General features: G+C 44.4%; 2 protein-coding genes across 8 annotated transcripts in view; one reads left to right on the forward strand and one right to left on the reverse strand.

Moving 5' to 3' along the window:
- Nucleotides 1–71: 71 nt before the first annotated feature.
- DHFR (dihydrofolate reductase) lies at nucleotides 72–12,715 on the reverse strand. 2 transcript variants are annotated; one of them, XM_064642948.1, is made up of 6 exons: nucleotides 12,585–12,715; nucleotides 12,081–12,130; nucleotides 10,577–10,682; nucleotides 9,579–9,705; nucleotides 1,886–2,001; nucleotides 72–268 (listed from the first exon to the last, which is right to left on the reverse strand). In XM_064642948.1, the coding sequence occupies exons 1-6, from the start codon at nucleotides 12,668–12,670 to the stop codon at nucleotides 181–183; spliced, it is 573 nt and encodes a 190-aa protein (XP_064499018.1). In that variant the 5' UTR covers nucleotides 12,671–12,715; the 3' UTR covers nucleotides 72–180. The 2 variants fall into 2 exon arrangements, with proteins under 2 accessions (XP_064499018.1, XP_064499019.1); XM_064642949.1 differs by lacking the exon at nucleotides 12,585–12,715 and adding an exon at nucleotides 12,391–12,461.
- The window catches only part of MSH3 (mutS homolog 3), a 92,719-nt gene continuing 91,592 nt past the window's right edge, over nucleotides 12,692–13,818 (forward strand). For 4 of the 6 annotated variants that reach the window (XM_064642934.1, XM_064642935.1, XM_064642940.1 and 1 more), the window contains exon 1: nucleotides 12,692–12,888. In XM_064642934.1, coding sequence (XP_064499004.1) covers nucleotides 12,778–12,888 — 111 coding nt within the window. In that variant the 5' untranslated portion in view covers nucleotides 12,692–12,777. The other 2 variants (XM_064642937.1, XM_064642939.1) reach the window with 2 other exon arrangements.

Here is a 13,818-nt window from a genome sequence, read left to right on the forward strand (position 1 = left end):
CCCTTCTATTTCCAGTGCAGGGTGTACAGAGTGTGGGGTGTGTTTTTTTGGAATCATTCACTACCAAGCTGTTGTACTATCCGGCACGATTTGCTCTCAAAAATTTAATGTATATTTACACTCAGTAAGACTTCAGGATCTAAAATGCCTCCCCTTACACAGAAGTACAGAATGCCTCATTTACTTTGCCACAACAGCTTTTTCGTATACTTCAAATTTGTACTGGATCCCATTCTCTTCCTGGATATCAGCAGGGACACCTGGGTACCTGGGGAGAGAGGAGAGGAAAAAGCAAAAGCCAAAAAGTAGATAAAAATGTCATGATGATTCACCTGTAATTTATCCAATCAACTAGAAAAGCGAGTTGTTTGGAAAAGGAAATGAAAATACTGTGCTTAGAACAGGCATGTTACATAAAAACTGTTTTTAAGAATCATATTAATACTATCTGCAACGTGTACACACATCTTTTATATCAAGAAAGCATACTCTGGTGCAAAACAATCCCCTCATTTTTGGCTTAATCAAAAAATTCCCAACATTTTTATTAAAGTCTCCAACAGGTTATTCAAAATGTCTGCCAAGGTACAGAACACTTTGGGGTTTTTTTTTTGCTTTGCTTTTCCTCAGATGGTTTAGAAGAAATGTTAAGGACAAGGTTTCTTAAAAGTCTGCAACAGATTCTTAAAGCAGCTGACTGCTACCACAGAAAGAGTTCCTCTATATACCAGATTTTCTGAAGCAGTTTTTATTAACAGACACTTTCAAAAACCTTTTCATCTCCCTGTAACAGAACAAGGATTTTGTATGAGTAATATTGACTCTGAGGGAGAAGTACATTTTAATTTTATTTGCTAGGTGTGATGGTGTCAGGTTTCCACTTTAGTGAGGAGATTGCCTCATGCTTTATAAATTCATGTTGCAAGGCCAAACTTTGATTTCAGTTCACTGGCCAAAACCAATGTACACCCGAGGAACAGCCATGAGGGAGAGAGGGAGCTTTGGGTCAGGCCTCAGGACACGGAAGTGAATGCAGAGCAGCTCAGAATATGTTGGAGTTGGAGGTGGTGACTCATCCTCCTCACCCATCACCTTGTTTGCCTCTCTTGCATCCCTCTTCCCTAGCTCCCTCAGTGCTGTGCTAATCCACTCCTGGGCCCTCTGAAGAGACCTTCACTCTCCACACTTCAGGTTTCTTCCACTGCTGGTCTGTAACCAGCTGGGAGCCAAAACTATAGAAGGAAGAGGAACAGGTCCTGTTGTTCCTGGCTCTTGAGGCAGGTGTCCAAATTTTTGCTGCCTCCTTACTGCCTATTGGATGTAGTCTTGTTGGAGAGGACATAAAAGCATGACTGGATATGACAACGATAATATAGAAGAAACCACAGTGAATGGCACAAACTCATGGTTTGATGCCTTTCCCTACTACGTTTGTTAGGAATAAGTAATTTTGTCAAGAGAAAAGGAATAATCTTAGAAATCTATAAAGCTCAACTCTCCCTACTGAAAACCATTTCATTTGTCTTTGGCAATTTATCAAAGACTTTCAGAGGCCAAATATTTTTTACTCACAACACACAGAGTGTTACAAAGCTTAGTAAATATTTGAGTAATTCTAAATACAGAAACAGTAAGAAAGGTACTTTTTTTTTGAAGCAAACTGACACGTGCAATTCTTTATTGTAAAGATTATGGGAAGGCTGAAGAACACAGTGAGTTCCAAGAACCTCTGTGCAGAGCATGGTGCAACTCCAGCTTGTAAGCAAAGTATGATACTGGGGAAAAAATCACCTCTAACTCAAACCAAAAATGGCCTTAATAGGACCCTTGCACATTCAAACCAGGTTAATCTGAAGACAAGCCTCGTAGCCAATTTGATACTTACTCTGTGAGAAGTCTGTAGTCTTTATAGTTAATTTCTGGAAAAAATGTGTCACTTTCAAATTCCTTCAAGATTCTTGTCACAAACAATCGATGATGAATTGGTTTCTCCATTGCTGCCTTTAAAAACAATAGAAACTCAGTCACTATTTTATGCACCACAGGATTTTAGCAAAGCAGGGAAAAAATTACACTCTAAATCTCCTCTTTTAGACTCTGCTCAAGAGCACTTTCTAAAGGGCTAATTTCACCTTGTGTCTGTTCCACCTGGTAAGTGGCAGTAATACCTACTCTGAGTTTGGGTTATCTGATAGAAATTAAGAAAAAAAAAATTGAATAGCCCTGTGAGGAGAAAGGAACAGTGTGGCCTAGTTGCAACAAGCAATTTCTGAATCACACCTCTCTGAGAAACAGGAAGGTGGTGGGAGATGCCCTCACCTCAAGGTCGTTTGTTCTGATGTTTAATTAATATCAACACTAAGGATCTGCAGTGTATTTTTAGTCTGTACTAGTTTGCAATTCCAGAGATCAAACTGCCTATCAGTAGAACTTCAAAGTTCGATCTCTGGATTGTGGAAAAGTGATAAAATGCATTGAAAGTTTTTAACAGTGTTTCCAAGCTTCTTGGACGAAAAAGTTTAAAATGACACATGTTAGGTGAGTTTGTCACTAAAAACTTCAGGAGTCAAAAATTTGAGATATTTTGTCTCCAGATAAGGTTGGAAAGACACCTCTCCCCATACCTTGTGGCATTAAACTAACCTATTAAAAGCTACACTGGTGATGGTGGTTACAATATATTTTTGAAAAGCTTGCAGCCATTCCTCCCTTTCCCTGAAACTCGCAATGAGCAATGCTCTTTGTGGAAGGTGACTCACCATGCAGCAGGCTATTAGGTACTACTTCAGCAAGAACAGGAACCAAGCCATAGCAAATGGAATACAATAAAAGTAATTGTTGCCACTGCTGAGAGGTTAATTTCTAGAAAAGCTGCCTGATTACTAGACAACAGGTAAAAATGGAAGGGGTAACTCACAACACACCAGCATCCAACAGCACTGAACTGGTATTGTCCAGCTTCTACATAAATATCAGTATTTTTATTTGTTTAAGTAAGTGTGGCAGGTAAGAAGAGAAACATACAACTGCAAAATGAGAGAAAAATAATAATCTGCTCCACAAATAAAAACATACTGTTTTTTGGAAACGGAGATACTTCTATTCTGTAGTAGAAGAGTAAATTGATGTCCTATCCAGCTCTGGGAAGTCAGCTTCAGCAAGAACTCTCTACCACCAGGACAGGCCAGGGAAGAGCACACTGATCACAGATGTTGCAAAGAGAACTGAATTTAGTCCAAAGGGACCAGATGGTGACCTCTGTTCCAGGTAAATGGTTTCATTAGATGAGTGAACCAACCAGCTGTGTAACCATCCGCTTATTAATAAAAGAAGTGCAAATGCTTCCTCAGTTACCAGACTAGCTCTGGAGTCTGTGTGGAGGTGGCCCACGAATCGTAAACAACAAACAGAGAAGAACTTGGGAAAAAGCAAGGGACTTGAGGTGGTTATAACCCATATGTTTCTCCTCAGCAGGTGGGAATGCCCAGTGTCATGGCAGAGAGAGTGCAGTGGGCAAGGAGAAACACACTGTAAAGTGACTCCACTTTCCATTTCACGATTTTCCCTATATTGGGATTTAAATAAGCAGTTGAATCACATATAGGCTGACATTCTGACCTGACCTTGGCCTGTGCTCATGGCCCTGTCTGGTCACTCCAGGGCTGTGCCTGACTCTGGTAACCTCCATGGGGCCTGATTCTGCCCCATGGACTTTCTCACCACCTCCAGCCCTAGCTGATGTGTCCCCTGTCATCCCAGTTACTGCCCCTGGGTTCCAGCTCCTTTGGGAGCACCTGGTCCTCCATGTTCTTTCACAGCATCTTCAGATAAGTAAATTTTGGATCAAACAGGAAGCCTTATACGTGTGGAGCCTATACACGAGCCTGTTTGGCAACGACCGGACTCTGACACTACCTCTGCCAACTACTGCCATGGACCTGGAAGGATGGCAAAGGAGCTTTATCACAACTCTGTCATTTCCACGGGGATTAAAGTAGTTCCTCAGTGACATTCAATTCACTCTTGCCCTGTCCAGCCCATTCCATACATTCCTTTTCTCAGGACTGAAGAGAAGGTAGAGGATGAATAGTGCTGAGCTGATGGAATGTTGATGTACTCATTCTACAAACACCATATCATAAGACCATACCAACATAAGTAAATCAACACCTGTGTGTGTTGTTTATTCTTTCTTTTAAGACGACTGTATTTAATATGTGGCAATGTGCTGGACTCATAGATCCTGTTCCTAGGAACAGCCTAGTAAAGCCTGAGTGTTGTTTCTAATCAGTCTAAACTACACAGTTTAAATCTAGTTAAAAGAAACTGATATAACTGAGCAGTCTCTGAGCAACCTGGTCTAATGGAAAGTGTCCCTTCCCATGGCAGAAGGTTTGGAATAAGACGGTGTTTAAAGTCCCTTCCAACCTAAACCACTCTGTGATTCTATGACTCCCTTAGGATGTCCCTTAGCACTGTTTTTCAGAGTCAAAGCCAAGACCTGAACCTCTGTGGTGGGGGGAAACAGTTTTCCCCCTGAAGTTATAAAATGGTAAAACCTCAGGGGGTGGTGACCCTTGAGGTTTTGAGGTTTTACCCAATGAGTGCTTCTGCGAAATATAAACATATCACAAGCAGAACGGAAGAGAAGGTAGTTGTTGTTGGTTGTAGAAGAAGTAGTTCATGCTGTGAAAGCCACGAGGAAGGGGCTCGGAGCCCCTTGGGGCCTCTGGGCCCCCCCCAGCCCCCGGCAAGGGGGCTGCAGGAACTTGGAACAGTGTTAAACTGGGCCAGGTTCTGGAGCTGAGAGCTGAAGGAGTTTCTCCACCGTGAGCAGCAGCAAGAGATACTGAAAGCAGCGGCAGACCAGCACTGACCAGAGAAACCGTGGCAGAGAGCCAGCAGAAGATAAGAAGCAGCAAACAGCATGTAGCCAAGGAAGACACAGAGTTGTCTGAAGAGAGCCGAGAGAGAGCCAGCAGCAGCAGAGAGAGAGCAGAACTAGCTCTACAGACAGCGTTTTTGGGGTAAGAACTAAACCAAAAAATCTCCAAATTCCTTTTGTGACCTTTCCTAAGTGAAAAGGATGGACTCCTACTGAATGGAAGTCCTAAAACTGCAGCAGCACTGCAGAAAAGAGCTGTAAAGCTCAGAAGGAATGTGGAGAGGGTGACCTTTCACCCCCCCCGCCTTGAGACAGAGCACAGAGCTCTGCAAAGGGGAATTTGAAAAGGACCATCACGAAGACCCCTGTGCTTCGTGATATGACATGGTGATAGCACCCTTGTCCTGGGAAACGCAGCCCATGGAAGAGAAGACCCTCGCTTGAAGACAAGTGGCTGAGGGGCTTGGATACCCCCTCATGTGTACTGGCAGAGATCCAGCTACAGCTGCTGCATGAGAAGAGTGAAACAGATAGACCTGCTGCCCTAGAGACACTGCTGCTCTGAAAGTGGAAAGGGATCTTTCCTTCTTCCCTCCTGGACTTTTATTTGGAGGGGAGAAGAGATTTGATCCATTGTAAATACTTTTATGTCATGGTAGAGATAATTAAGATTGTATATAATGTATTGTAGTATTTATTTTGTACAGTCATTGTCATGTATTCCCTTTCCCCCATTCTGAGTCTCATGTAGTGTCTGGAAACCATCTCACACTGGGTTGAGATGTGGGAGGGGGTTTGGACTAGGGAACTGGATTTTGGGACTCTCAAACCATGACAACCTCTCAATCAGGAGACAATACCTCCACACAGAGAGCATCAGTGTCTGAACTCAGAAGAAGATTTGAAATCACAAAACTGCAGAATCACAGAGGTTGGAAAAAGACCTCCAAGACCATTGAGTCCAACTGTTACTGAATCTTCTGATTGCTCCCACTCATCAAGCCTGAGTTGTACTTGGGAACAGTTTTGACATTCATGAACTAAATTTCTTGGGGATGAAACCAAGCCAGGAAATGTGCTCCAGGGATATGTCTGACAAGCTCTAACAGCTACCAGGGACTCCAGAGCCAGAACCTATGAGTGAGCCACTTCCAGCACACAAGAAGCACTCAGAGGTCAGCAGACAGCCCTCAAACATGAAGTGCTTGCACAAAATCATGAAGTGCCTGTCATTACACAGAACAGCTTCGTAATTGCTGTAACCTACTGACCACTGCTGGGCTGTTCCGCTCCTCCTTCCACACCCACACAACCAACAGCAACCTCAACTCCTTCTATAACTCAGGAGATCCCAAGCAGTGCAGAGGATCCACAGAGTGTGTCACCATGCTAAGACCCAAAGAAATTAAGCTTGTAAACCTGTGCTGTGAGTACAGGTGGAGGCATCAGTACTGCCCTCACTCTGCAGTTGGGCGGGTGCTGACCTGGCACAACTCCCTGGGTGAGGTCAGGTCAGGCTGGTGTTTCAGTGTGAAGGTGTCTGGGCTGAGCACGAGGCACAGAGGGGATGCACTGTTTCAGGTGAGGCAGGTGCTCAGATGTCCTGAATGACCCACACTAAGGGTGTGGGAAACCAAAGGCAGCAAAGGCCTGGAAGATCACGTTCACGTTCCCTGCTCACACCATCTACAGAAACAAGGCTGGCAGGATTGCTCCTGGGAGCTGGGGGACAACAGCCCTGGCCACGGGGGACCTCCCCAAGCCAAACTGATCAGAAGGCGCTAAGGTTGGGAGCTGTGTTAAAAGGCTCAACAGGGCAATAAGCCACCCTCTTGTCTGGCAATGGTGGCTGCTGCTGCTGTAGCTCTTGACAGATGTCCTCAGTTGTGCACCCTCATATTCAAGTATGTTTTGCATCTACTCCTCATTCCCCAGAATCCCACACCAGTGGGATGTCATCATCAGACCCAGTAGGATGTCTCCAGACTCAATGGGATGTCACCAGCCTAAGCTCACTGTGCCAAGGATCACAGACCAACCAGGGCAGAGCAACCCCAGTGAGGACCCCAAGAATCCCCCCATGTTCCTACTTATCCTTCAACATCCATATCAGCCCCTGACAGGCTGCCAATGCAGCCCACCCCAAAGTTAAGTGCCAGGGGTGTGTTCCCTTCTGTAGTGAACTCAAAGATGCCTGTGCACTAAGGAGTTAGCAATCCACAGAACAACTATCCTGAACACACTAGGCCAGTGCTGTGCATATTCCTTGCCCATAGGATCAGACAGAGAGCTGTAACAGAGGAGCCTTGAGGCACCTTCCCCTTGGAACTAGTGATTGTACCAACTGCATGTCCTTGCCTTGATCTAAAAGGACAGCAAGAAGATCTCATGTGAACATCCTTCTGTTTGACAGCAGAAATGATGAATAGACACATTTTCCTGTAAGAAAATCCTATAACAGCTTGAATAACCAAAATGGGGTAGCCCTTTATATGGACAAGGCTCATACTAATAAACACAATCAGTTCTAAACCTTTGAGCCGCACAAAGCAGTAAGATCAAAATAATGCTTTAAACTCAAATACCTGTAACTACCAAATAAAATTATTCACTTCAATTACCAATTGTTATTTTACTTCCCACACATTTGTACATAGTATAATGGAAATACTCTTGTGAAACCCTTTATGCATCTTTAATACAGGCACTACAAAAATGACCTGCAGTTTTGGTAGAGGTGTGTGTTTTCCATCAAACTCTTCTAGTTAAGATCACAAGCCTAGTTTGAATGCAGGAATCTGTATAAAACGGTTAAGATTTCTCTGTAATGAATTAATATTTCCTTTGAAATATCCTGAGCAGATGTTTGCAAGGGGGAAAACAGCCGAAATTTCAGAATTCAAGACGAGTTTGGGTTGGAAGGGACCTTAAAGCCCATCCAGTTCCACCCCCTGCCACGGGCAGGGACACCTTCCACTATCTCAGATTGCTCCAAGCCCTGTCTAATCTGGCCTTGAACACTTCCAGGGATAGGGCAGCCACAGCTTCTCTGGACAACCTGTGCCAGGGCCTCACCACCTTCACAGGGAACAACTCCTTCCAAATATCTCATCTAACCCTGCCCTCTGGCAGTGGGAAGCCATTCTCCCTTGTCCTGTCCCTCCAGGCCCTTGTCCAAAGTCCCTCTCCAGCTCTCCTGGAGCCCTTTAGGCACTCGAAGGGGCTCTGAGGTCTCCCCAGAGCCTTCTCTTCTCCAGGCTGAACATCCTCAGTTCTCTCAATGCTTCTCCATGTCCAGGGTAACCAGGTCTCCTATTACCCTAAGACATATTCCCTTACACTAATCAGCACAAATACTATGTTCCAAGTTACTCTTGGTCAAAGCTTCCAATTTATAATCTAAGTATTGGTGATTAAGAGTCTAAAAAATTACATTATTCTCTACCAAATATCAGCCAGACAATGGAAAAATAGTTAAAATATAAGTCTATAAGACAGGTGCTCCTGGAAGGAGAAGCAAAAACAATCACTCTCTACAGCACTAGATGAGCCTGTGGCTGTTGCAGGAAAGGGGTAAATGGTTCTGCTCACACCTGCATCCTGCAGAACTACTGCCAGAGGCTCTTGCTGGGCAGCTGTGCCCACTGTGAAGTTGTCTCCACAAATTCCCTGCTGGGAAGCAGACTGAGAGTGAAGGACAGATTACTTCTATAGGATAATACCTGATTATAGACTGAACGCATTTGCAATATCAAATACATGATGTGTACTTCACCACACTCAGAACTGATTATAAAACAGAAACTAAAAAAAGGGAATAAAGAAACAACAGTGTTTTACAGGCTATTTACACATGCACTTCATTTTTCTCATAGCTTTAGCAATATCTAAATACTTCACTTTTTTTACTGTAAAAGATGCATTCCGAAGACACAGAGAAGAGGTTTGTGAAAGGCACAAACTGCAAAGGCAAGAAATATCAGAAAATGTATTTTCCTGCCCCATACAAGGCATAGTATCAGCCCCCATTTGCTACTAGGAGCTTGACAGCACTGTCATCATACATCTGAAATCCCAGTGCCAAACAACAAGTGGACAGTAAAGGACAGTAGAACTGTTTCCTTCACTATTAAAAAAATAATTGCTTTACAGTTCTTAACAAGTCAATTACTAATCCAGAGACTGGGAGCAGTAGGGACATCTGGCTGTTGGATGGGAAAGCAGAGTGAGTGCAACCTCTCGTCACATGATTATCTCCTCTTATTGCTGACACCATTACCTGGCAGCTCTTTCTAAACCCTATTTTCTCACCTGTATACATGTAAAAAGGGTCATACTCTGGCTAAAAATGCTGGACCATTTTTCTTTTTTTTTCATATCCTTTGCAGAGTCAGTCAGCACCCTCAGTAAAATAAATATAGCAATCGTGGTTTTGGCTGAAAAAACGAGCAATTTAGATATTTAAAATAAAGCTCTCAAAAGCACAACAACTGTATGGCAGTGGCCCACTGGCAAGACCAACATTTGGTTACTTGGACGGGCATTTTAAACTCGAGAGCTGAAATTTCACTTTCCAAGACTTGCTCTGCTAGAATCACTGCAGCTTGCACTTCCTAATGCAGAATTAATAGGGACTTGAGCCATTCTCATCCCACCAGAAAGAACGAGTAACTCAGGACTAGGCTGAATGTACCTTGTAAACTGAAGTGCCTCCGACGATCCAAATCATGTCTACTTTACTTTTTAGCTCTGGTGAATCCAAAAGAGCTAAAGCATCATCCAGACTTTTGGAAAGATAATGTGCTCCTTTTGGGGCTTCCCTAAAAAAAAAGCAAAGTTTTATCACTAAATAATTAGAAGGCAATTCATTGTGATCATCAATACAATCTAGAGACACAATGTGTTTGGCTGAATTCACAAACAACTAAATGTAATTGTTTTGAAATACCTGTTATTGCCAATCCATGTTAGAATTCTCATCTGACTGCACGTTTATCAGATTTCAGCTTCACTGTAACTTAAGGGGCGTTATATATTATAGTTCTGAAATTTTATAACACGTTTTTGAAAAAGCATAACAGAGGAATTTATATATATATAAATAAAATAAATTACAGATAATATAGACATTTTTACCTGAATTCTAAAACATTAATATTTTATTCAATAAAAATAGTTGAAAAGCCCCTATTCACTGCCCACCCACATGATCAGCTGCAAACCCACCAACATCCTCCAAAACAATAAACCACTCTAAGTGGACACTTTTGTTTAATAATATTTGGGTAACTGTGGGTGATGCATTCAAGATGAGAGCTCTGAAAAAGGGCAGTTCATCCACAAATCCTAATAAAAATAAGCTTCAAAAAAAGGATTAAGAGCCACCAATCTAAGCAGGAACTAGAGAAATGCAGTTGAACACGAGTCAGAAAAACTATGGACAATTGTCAAATGGTTTGTGAGTAGAGCTAGAAGTTGTACTTACAATGCAAAGTAACAACAATTACTTGTAAATTAATTAAAAAAAATTAAAGGTAAAGTAGTTATAACACTCAGGACAAAGAGCAGAAATTCCTTCTAACCAAATACCAGAAATGATACATTTGGAATTACTGTATGTTGATTTGCTACAGGTATTTTTAGGTGCAGAATTTTTATTTGTTTTACAGGCCTATTATTCATCATACTTACTTGAGCTCCCTGCTGAGCACAATATTAATTCTGTCTTTTAGGGGACGGTTCTTCTCAGGAATGGAGAACCAGGTTTTTTTACCCATTATCAGTGCATTCTGTTTACCTGAGTATGAGAGGAAACATTTACTTAAGTTTACTGTTTAGTGACAATGCTGGACTTCCCCTTCTAAACTCCACGTCAGCAGTTAACAAAAGCACAAGCTTAGGCCCCAGTTCACTAATCAGTCACATGTTTGTGGCCTCAAAGCATTGTCAGTCAGCTGACACCAATGCAGTCTCATATAAACTCATAATATTTTCTAGAAGAACCATCAAAATTAAATCTAAAGCTGAAGGGTATCAGGTGTTCAATCATATTCTAAAAATTCACCCATAATTTCTGACCAAACCCAAGCATTCATAACCTCATATACACACCTTTTTTTATAAGATTACCTCTTATATACACGGTCCTAAGAAGAGAAAGGTTTCCCTTTATGAGGAAATGGAGTTGTCAGAAAAATAAACACAGAGGTTGAGAGTCAAGAGAGTCAATGGTGACATCCCTGCTGTAAAGATTTATGGCAGCATAATCCATTAAGAACCCTGGTCATGAAGCAACTTACCTACCTAACATCTAAGGTCACAACTTATCAAAAGATCTGCAGGCAGGATGGAGCAAAATTTTTCTTTTTAATTGTATTTTAAACATTTTTTTTTTGATCACAGGTTATTTGTGCCAGGTAAGATTCAACTTGCAGACATCTAAAAAGACGTAAAATTGTGTTCTTCTTTTTTTAAAAAGTTGCAATGGGATGAATGAGGTCTCCAAAACACAAATAAAATTCTTCCTTAAGACTGTTGAAAAATTCCTTGTGGATTATGGAACAGACCTTTAAGTCAGAAAATGGAATAGGTCAGCTAATCAGAACAAGGGAACATATTAGGCTGACCAGGAGTTTTAACAGGAGCATGAAAAAAAAAACATAGGAAGAAGTGACCACGTTGGGAAATGTTTGCAGTACAGCTGCTGTGTATTATCAGCAGGGTTATGGTATTCTGGCATATGGGGATGGCTCAGCACTCAGAAAACCAAGCAAAATTACATCAGAAGGGTCAGAGGTTTGGAATAAATGACCAAGGCTGAGCTACAGCAAACAAGTTAGATAAGCTAAAACAGCCTGAAAAAAAACAAACCATCTCTGCTAGTTAATCAGCATGTGAAAACCTCTCCATTTTTAACATGGAGTTTCAAGGAAAGATGTTTTAGGTAAACTTCAGGTGAAGTTTTCTACTTTTTCTGGGAAACAGGACTTAGGAATCCTTTTCATTAACAGATCACCTGCATCCCCAAAACATCTGAATCATCTCATGTCTTCATCTGACTCGAACGATTTCCCAAGGGATGAAGTACAGGGGAGGCTTGGGAGGGCAGGCTGTGTGCAGAAATAAGGCTAGTAATCCAGGGAAATGTAAAATCCCCAGTTTTCCGTGCCTGACACTACACACAGCTCCACATTACCTTCCACATGAGACGTGGTAGTCATTCTCTGGAAGTACTTGTACTCATTCCTGGCGAGAAAACACGAAGAGCGTTACAATGTGGTTTAAGAATGAGGTCTCTAATTTCTAATATTTTTTGGCAATTTCTCTAACTAAAAAAAAAAAAAAAAAAAAAAAAGAAAGAAAAACCCCCAAACATAAAGTGGGTGCTGATGGTGCCCGGGGAGGAGCGGCTAGACAGAGCCTGGGCCGATGCCATGGCCGAGGCGGGACCTTTGTCCTCGGTTGCAGGAGGGACAACCCACGCCATGGCGTGAAGGCGAACCCACCCGAAACCCCAACCCCGCCATCCCGCCATCGCCGCGCTTTCCCGCCTCGCCGAGCATCGCCCTCAAGGACTACAACTCCCGGCGCACCCCGCGCGGCCCCGCAGCGCCCGGCGGCAATGGTGCGGCGCAGAGCACGCCGGAAGCTGTAGTCCGCCCGCCCTCACTCTCGCCCGGCGGCGGCGCGGCGGCCGTACCTGAGGGGCGGCCAGGGCAGCCGCCCGTCCTTTCCGATGCCCATGTTCTGGCTCACGGCCACGATGGAGTTGAGCGAGCGCGCCATGGCGGCGCCGTGAGGGCCGAGCTGGGCAGCGCCGGGGCGGGCGGGCTGGACGGGGGCGGGCGGAGCGGCCCCATCCGGTGGGAGGCGGTGCCGGGCCCAGCCGGGCCATGGTGCCGAGGGGGCCGCGGGAGCGCGGCGGGGTCGGGCGGCAGCTCGTGCTCAGCAGGTTTTTCGGCGCGGCGGGGACCGGCGGCGAGCGCGGCTCCGCCCGGAGCACGGTGACCGGCCAGGGCAGGGAGGGAGGGACGGGCGGGCAGGCAGGACAGGGGTTCCCGCAGGCGAGGGACCGACTGCAGCACCTGTGTGACACGGGGCAGTGGTACCGAGCACTCTGAGGGCATCCTCAGACAAGGGAAAGACAAGGAGGTGCTGGAGAGGGTCCATCAGAGGCCACAGAGGTGATGAGGGGTCTGGAACATCTCCCTGATGAGCAGAGACTGCAGGAGCTGGGCCTGGTTAGTCTGGAGAGGAGAAGACTGGGAAGGGATCCCATCAATCCACACCAATATCCCCAAGGGGTGTCAGAGTGGTGCCCCAGCGACAGGACAAGGAGAAATGGCCATAAAATAAAACACAACAAGTGCCCCCTCAACATGAGGCAGAACTTCTCTCCATGGAGGTGGCAGAGCCCGGAACAGCTGCCCAGGGAGGGTGTGGAATCTCCCTGTCTGGAGACATCCCAAACCCACTTGGACATGTCCCTGTGTCACCTGCTCCAGGTGACCCTGCCTGAGCAGGGGATTGGGCTGGGTGATCTCCAGAGGACCCTTCCAACCCCAACCATTCTGTGATCCAGGATGTCCCATTTTGCAGGAGCTGGAGCTCAGCACAGGTTTGATGAGCTGGGCAGGGCCAGGGTGCTGGTCCATGTCACTGGGGCTTTGCTCCCATATTGGATCCCTGGCACAGGTTGTGCCTCCTGGTGTTGCAAAATGTGGAATATGTAGAGATTATCTTAAGTCAGGATGTTCTTTGATGTTTGATCTTTGTGTTGTTTCCTGATCAACAAGGAAAGAGACCTGATCAGTGGGACAGGCAGCAGCTGCATCCCTTAGGGAAGGACATCCTGGAACCAACAGGCATTCAGGGTGAAGTAAAGATGTTGATGTGTGCCTATGTACACGTTGCTAATTGGCAAAATGCTCAAG

Source organism: Pseudopipra pipra, chromosome Z (assembly GCF_036250125.1).
Source record: "Pseudopipra pipra isolate bDixPip1 chromosome Z, bDixPip1.hap1, whole genome shotgun sequence".
In the NCBI taxonomy this organism is placed as follows: domain Eukaryota; kingdom Metazoa; phylum Chordata; class Aves; order Passeriformes; family Pipridae; genus Pseudopipra; species Pseudopipra pipra.

Bases quoted from the DNA above. Each gene is read 5' to 3' on its own strand.
- DHFR (XM_064642948.1), bottom strand. From the start codon at position 12,670: ATGGCGCGCTCGCTCAACTCCATCGTGGCCGTGAGCCAGAACATGGGC. The intron at 10,683-12,080 runs GTAATGTGGAGC...TCTCATACTCAG, and splicing joins TACCACGTCTCATGTGGAAG to GTAAACAGAATGCACTGATA. The intron at 269-1,885 runs GTAAGTATCAAA...CTCTCTCCCCAG, and splicing joins GACTACAGACTTCTCACAGA to GTACCCAGGTGTCCCTGCTG.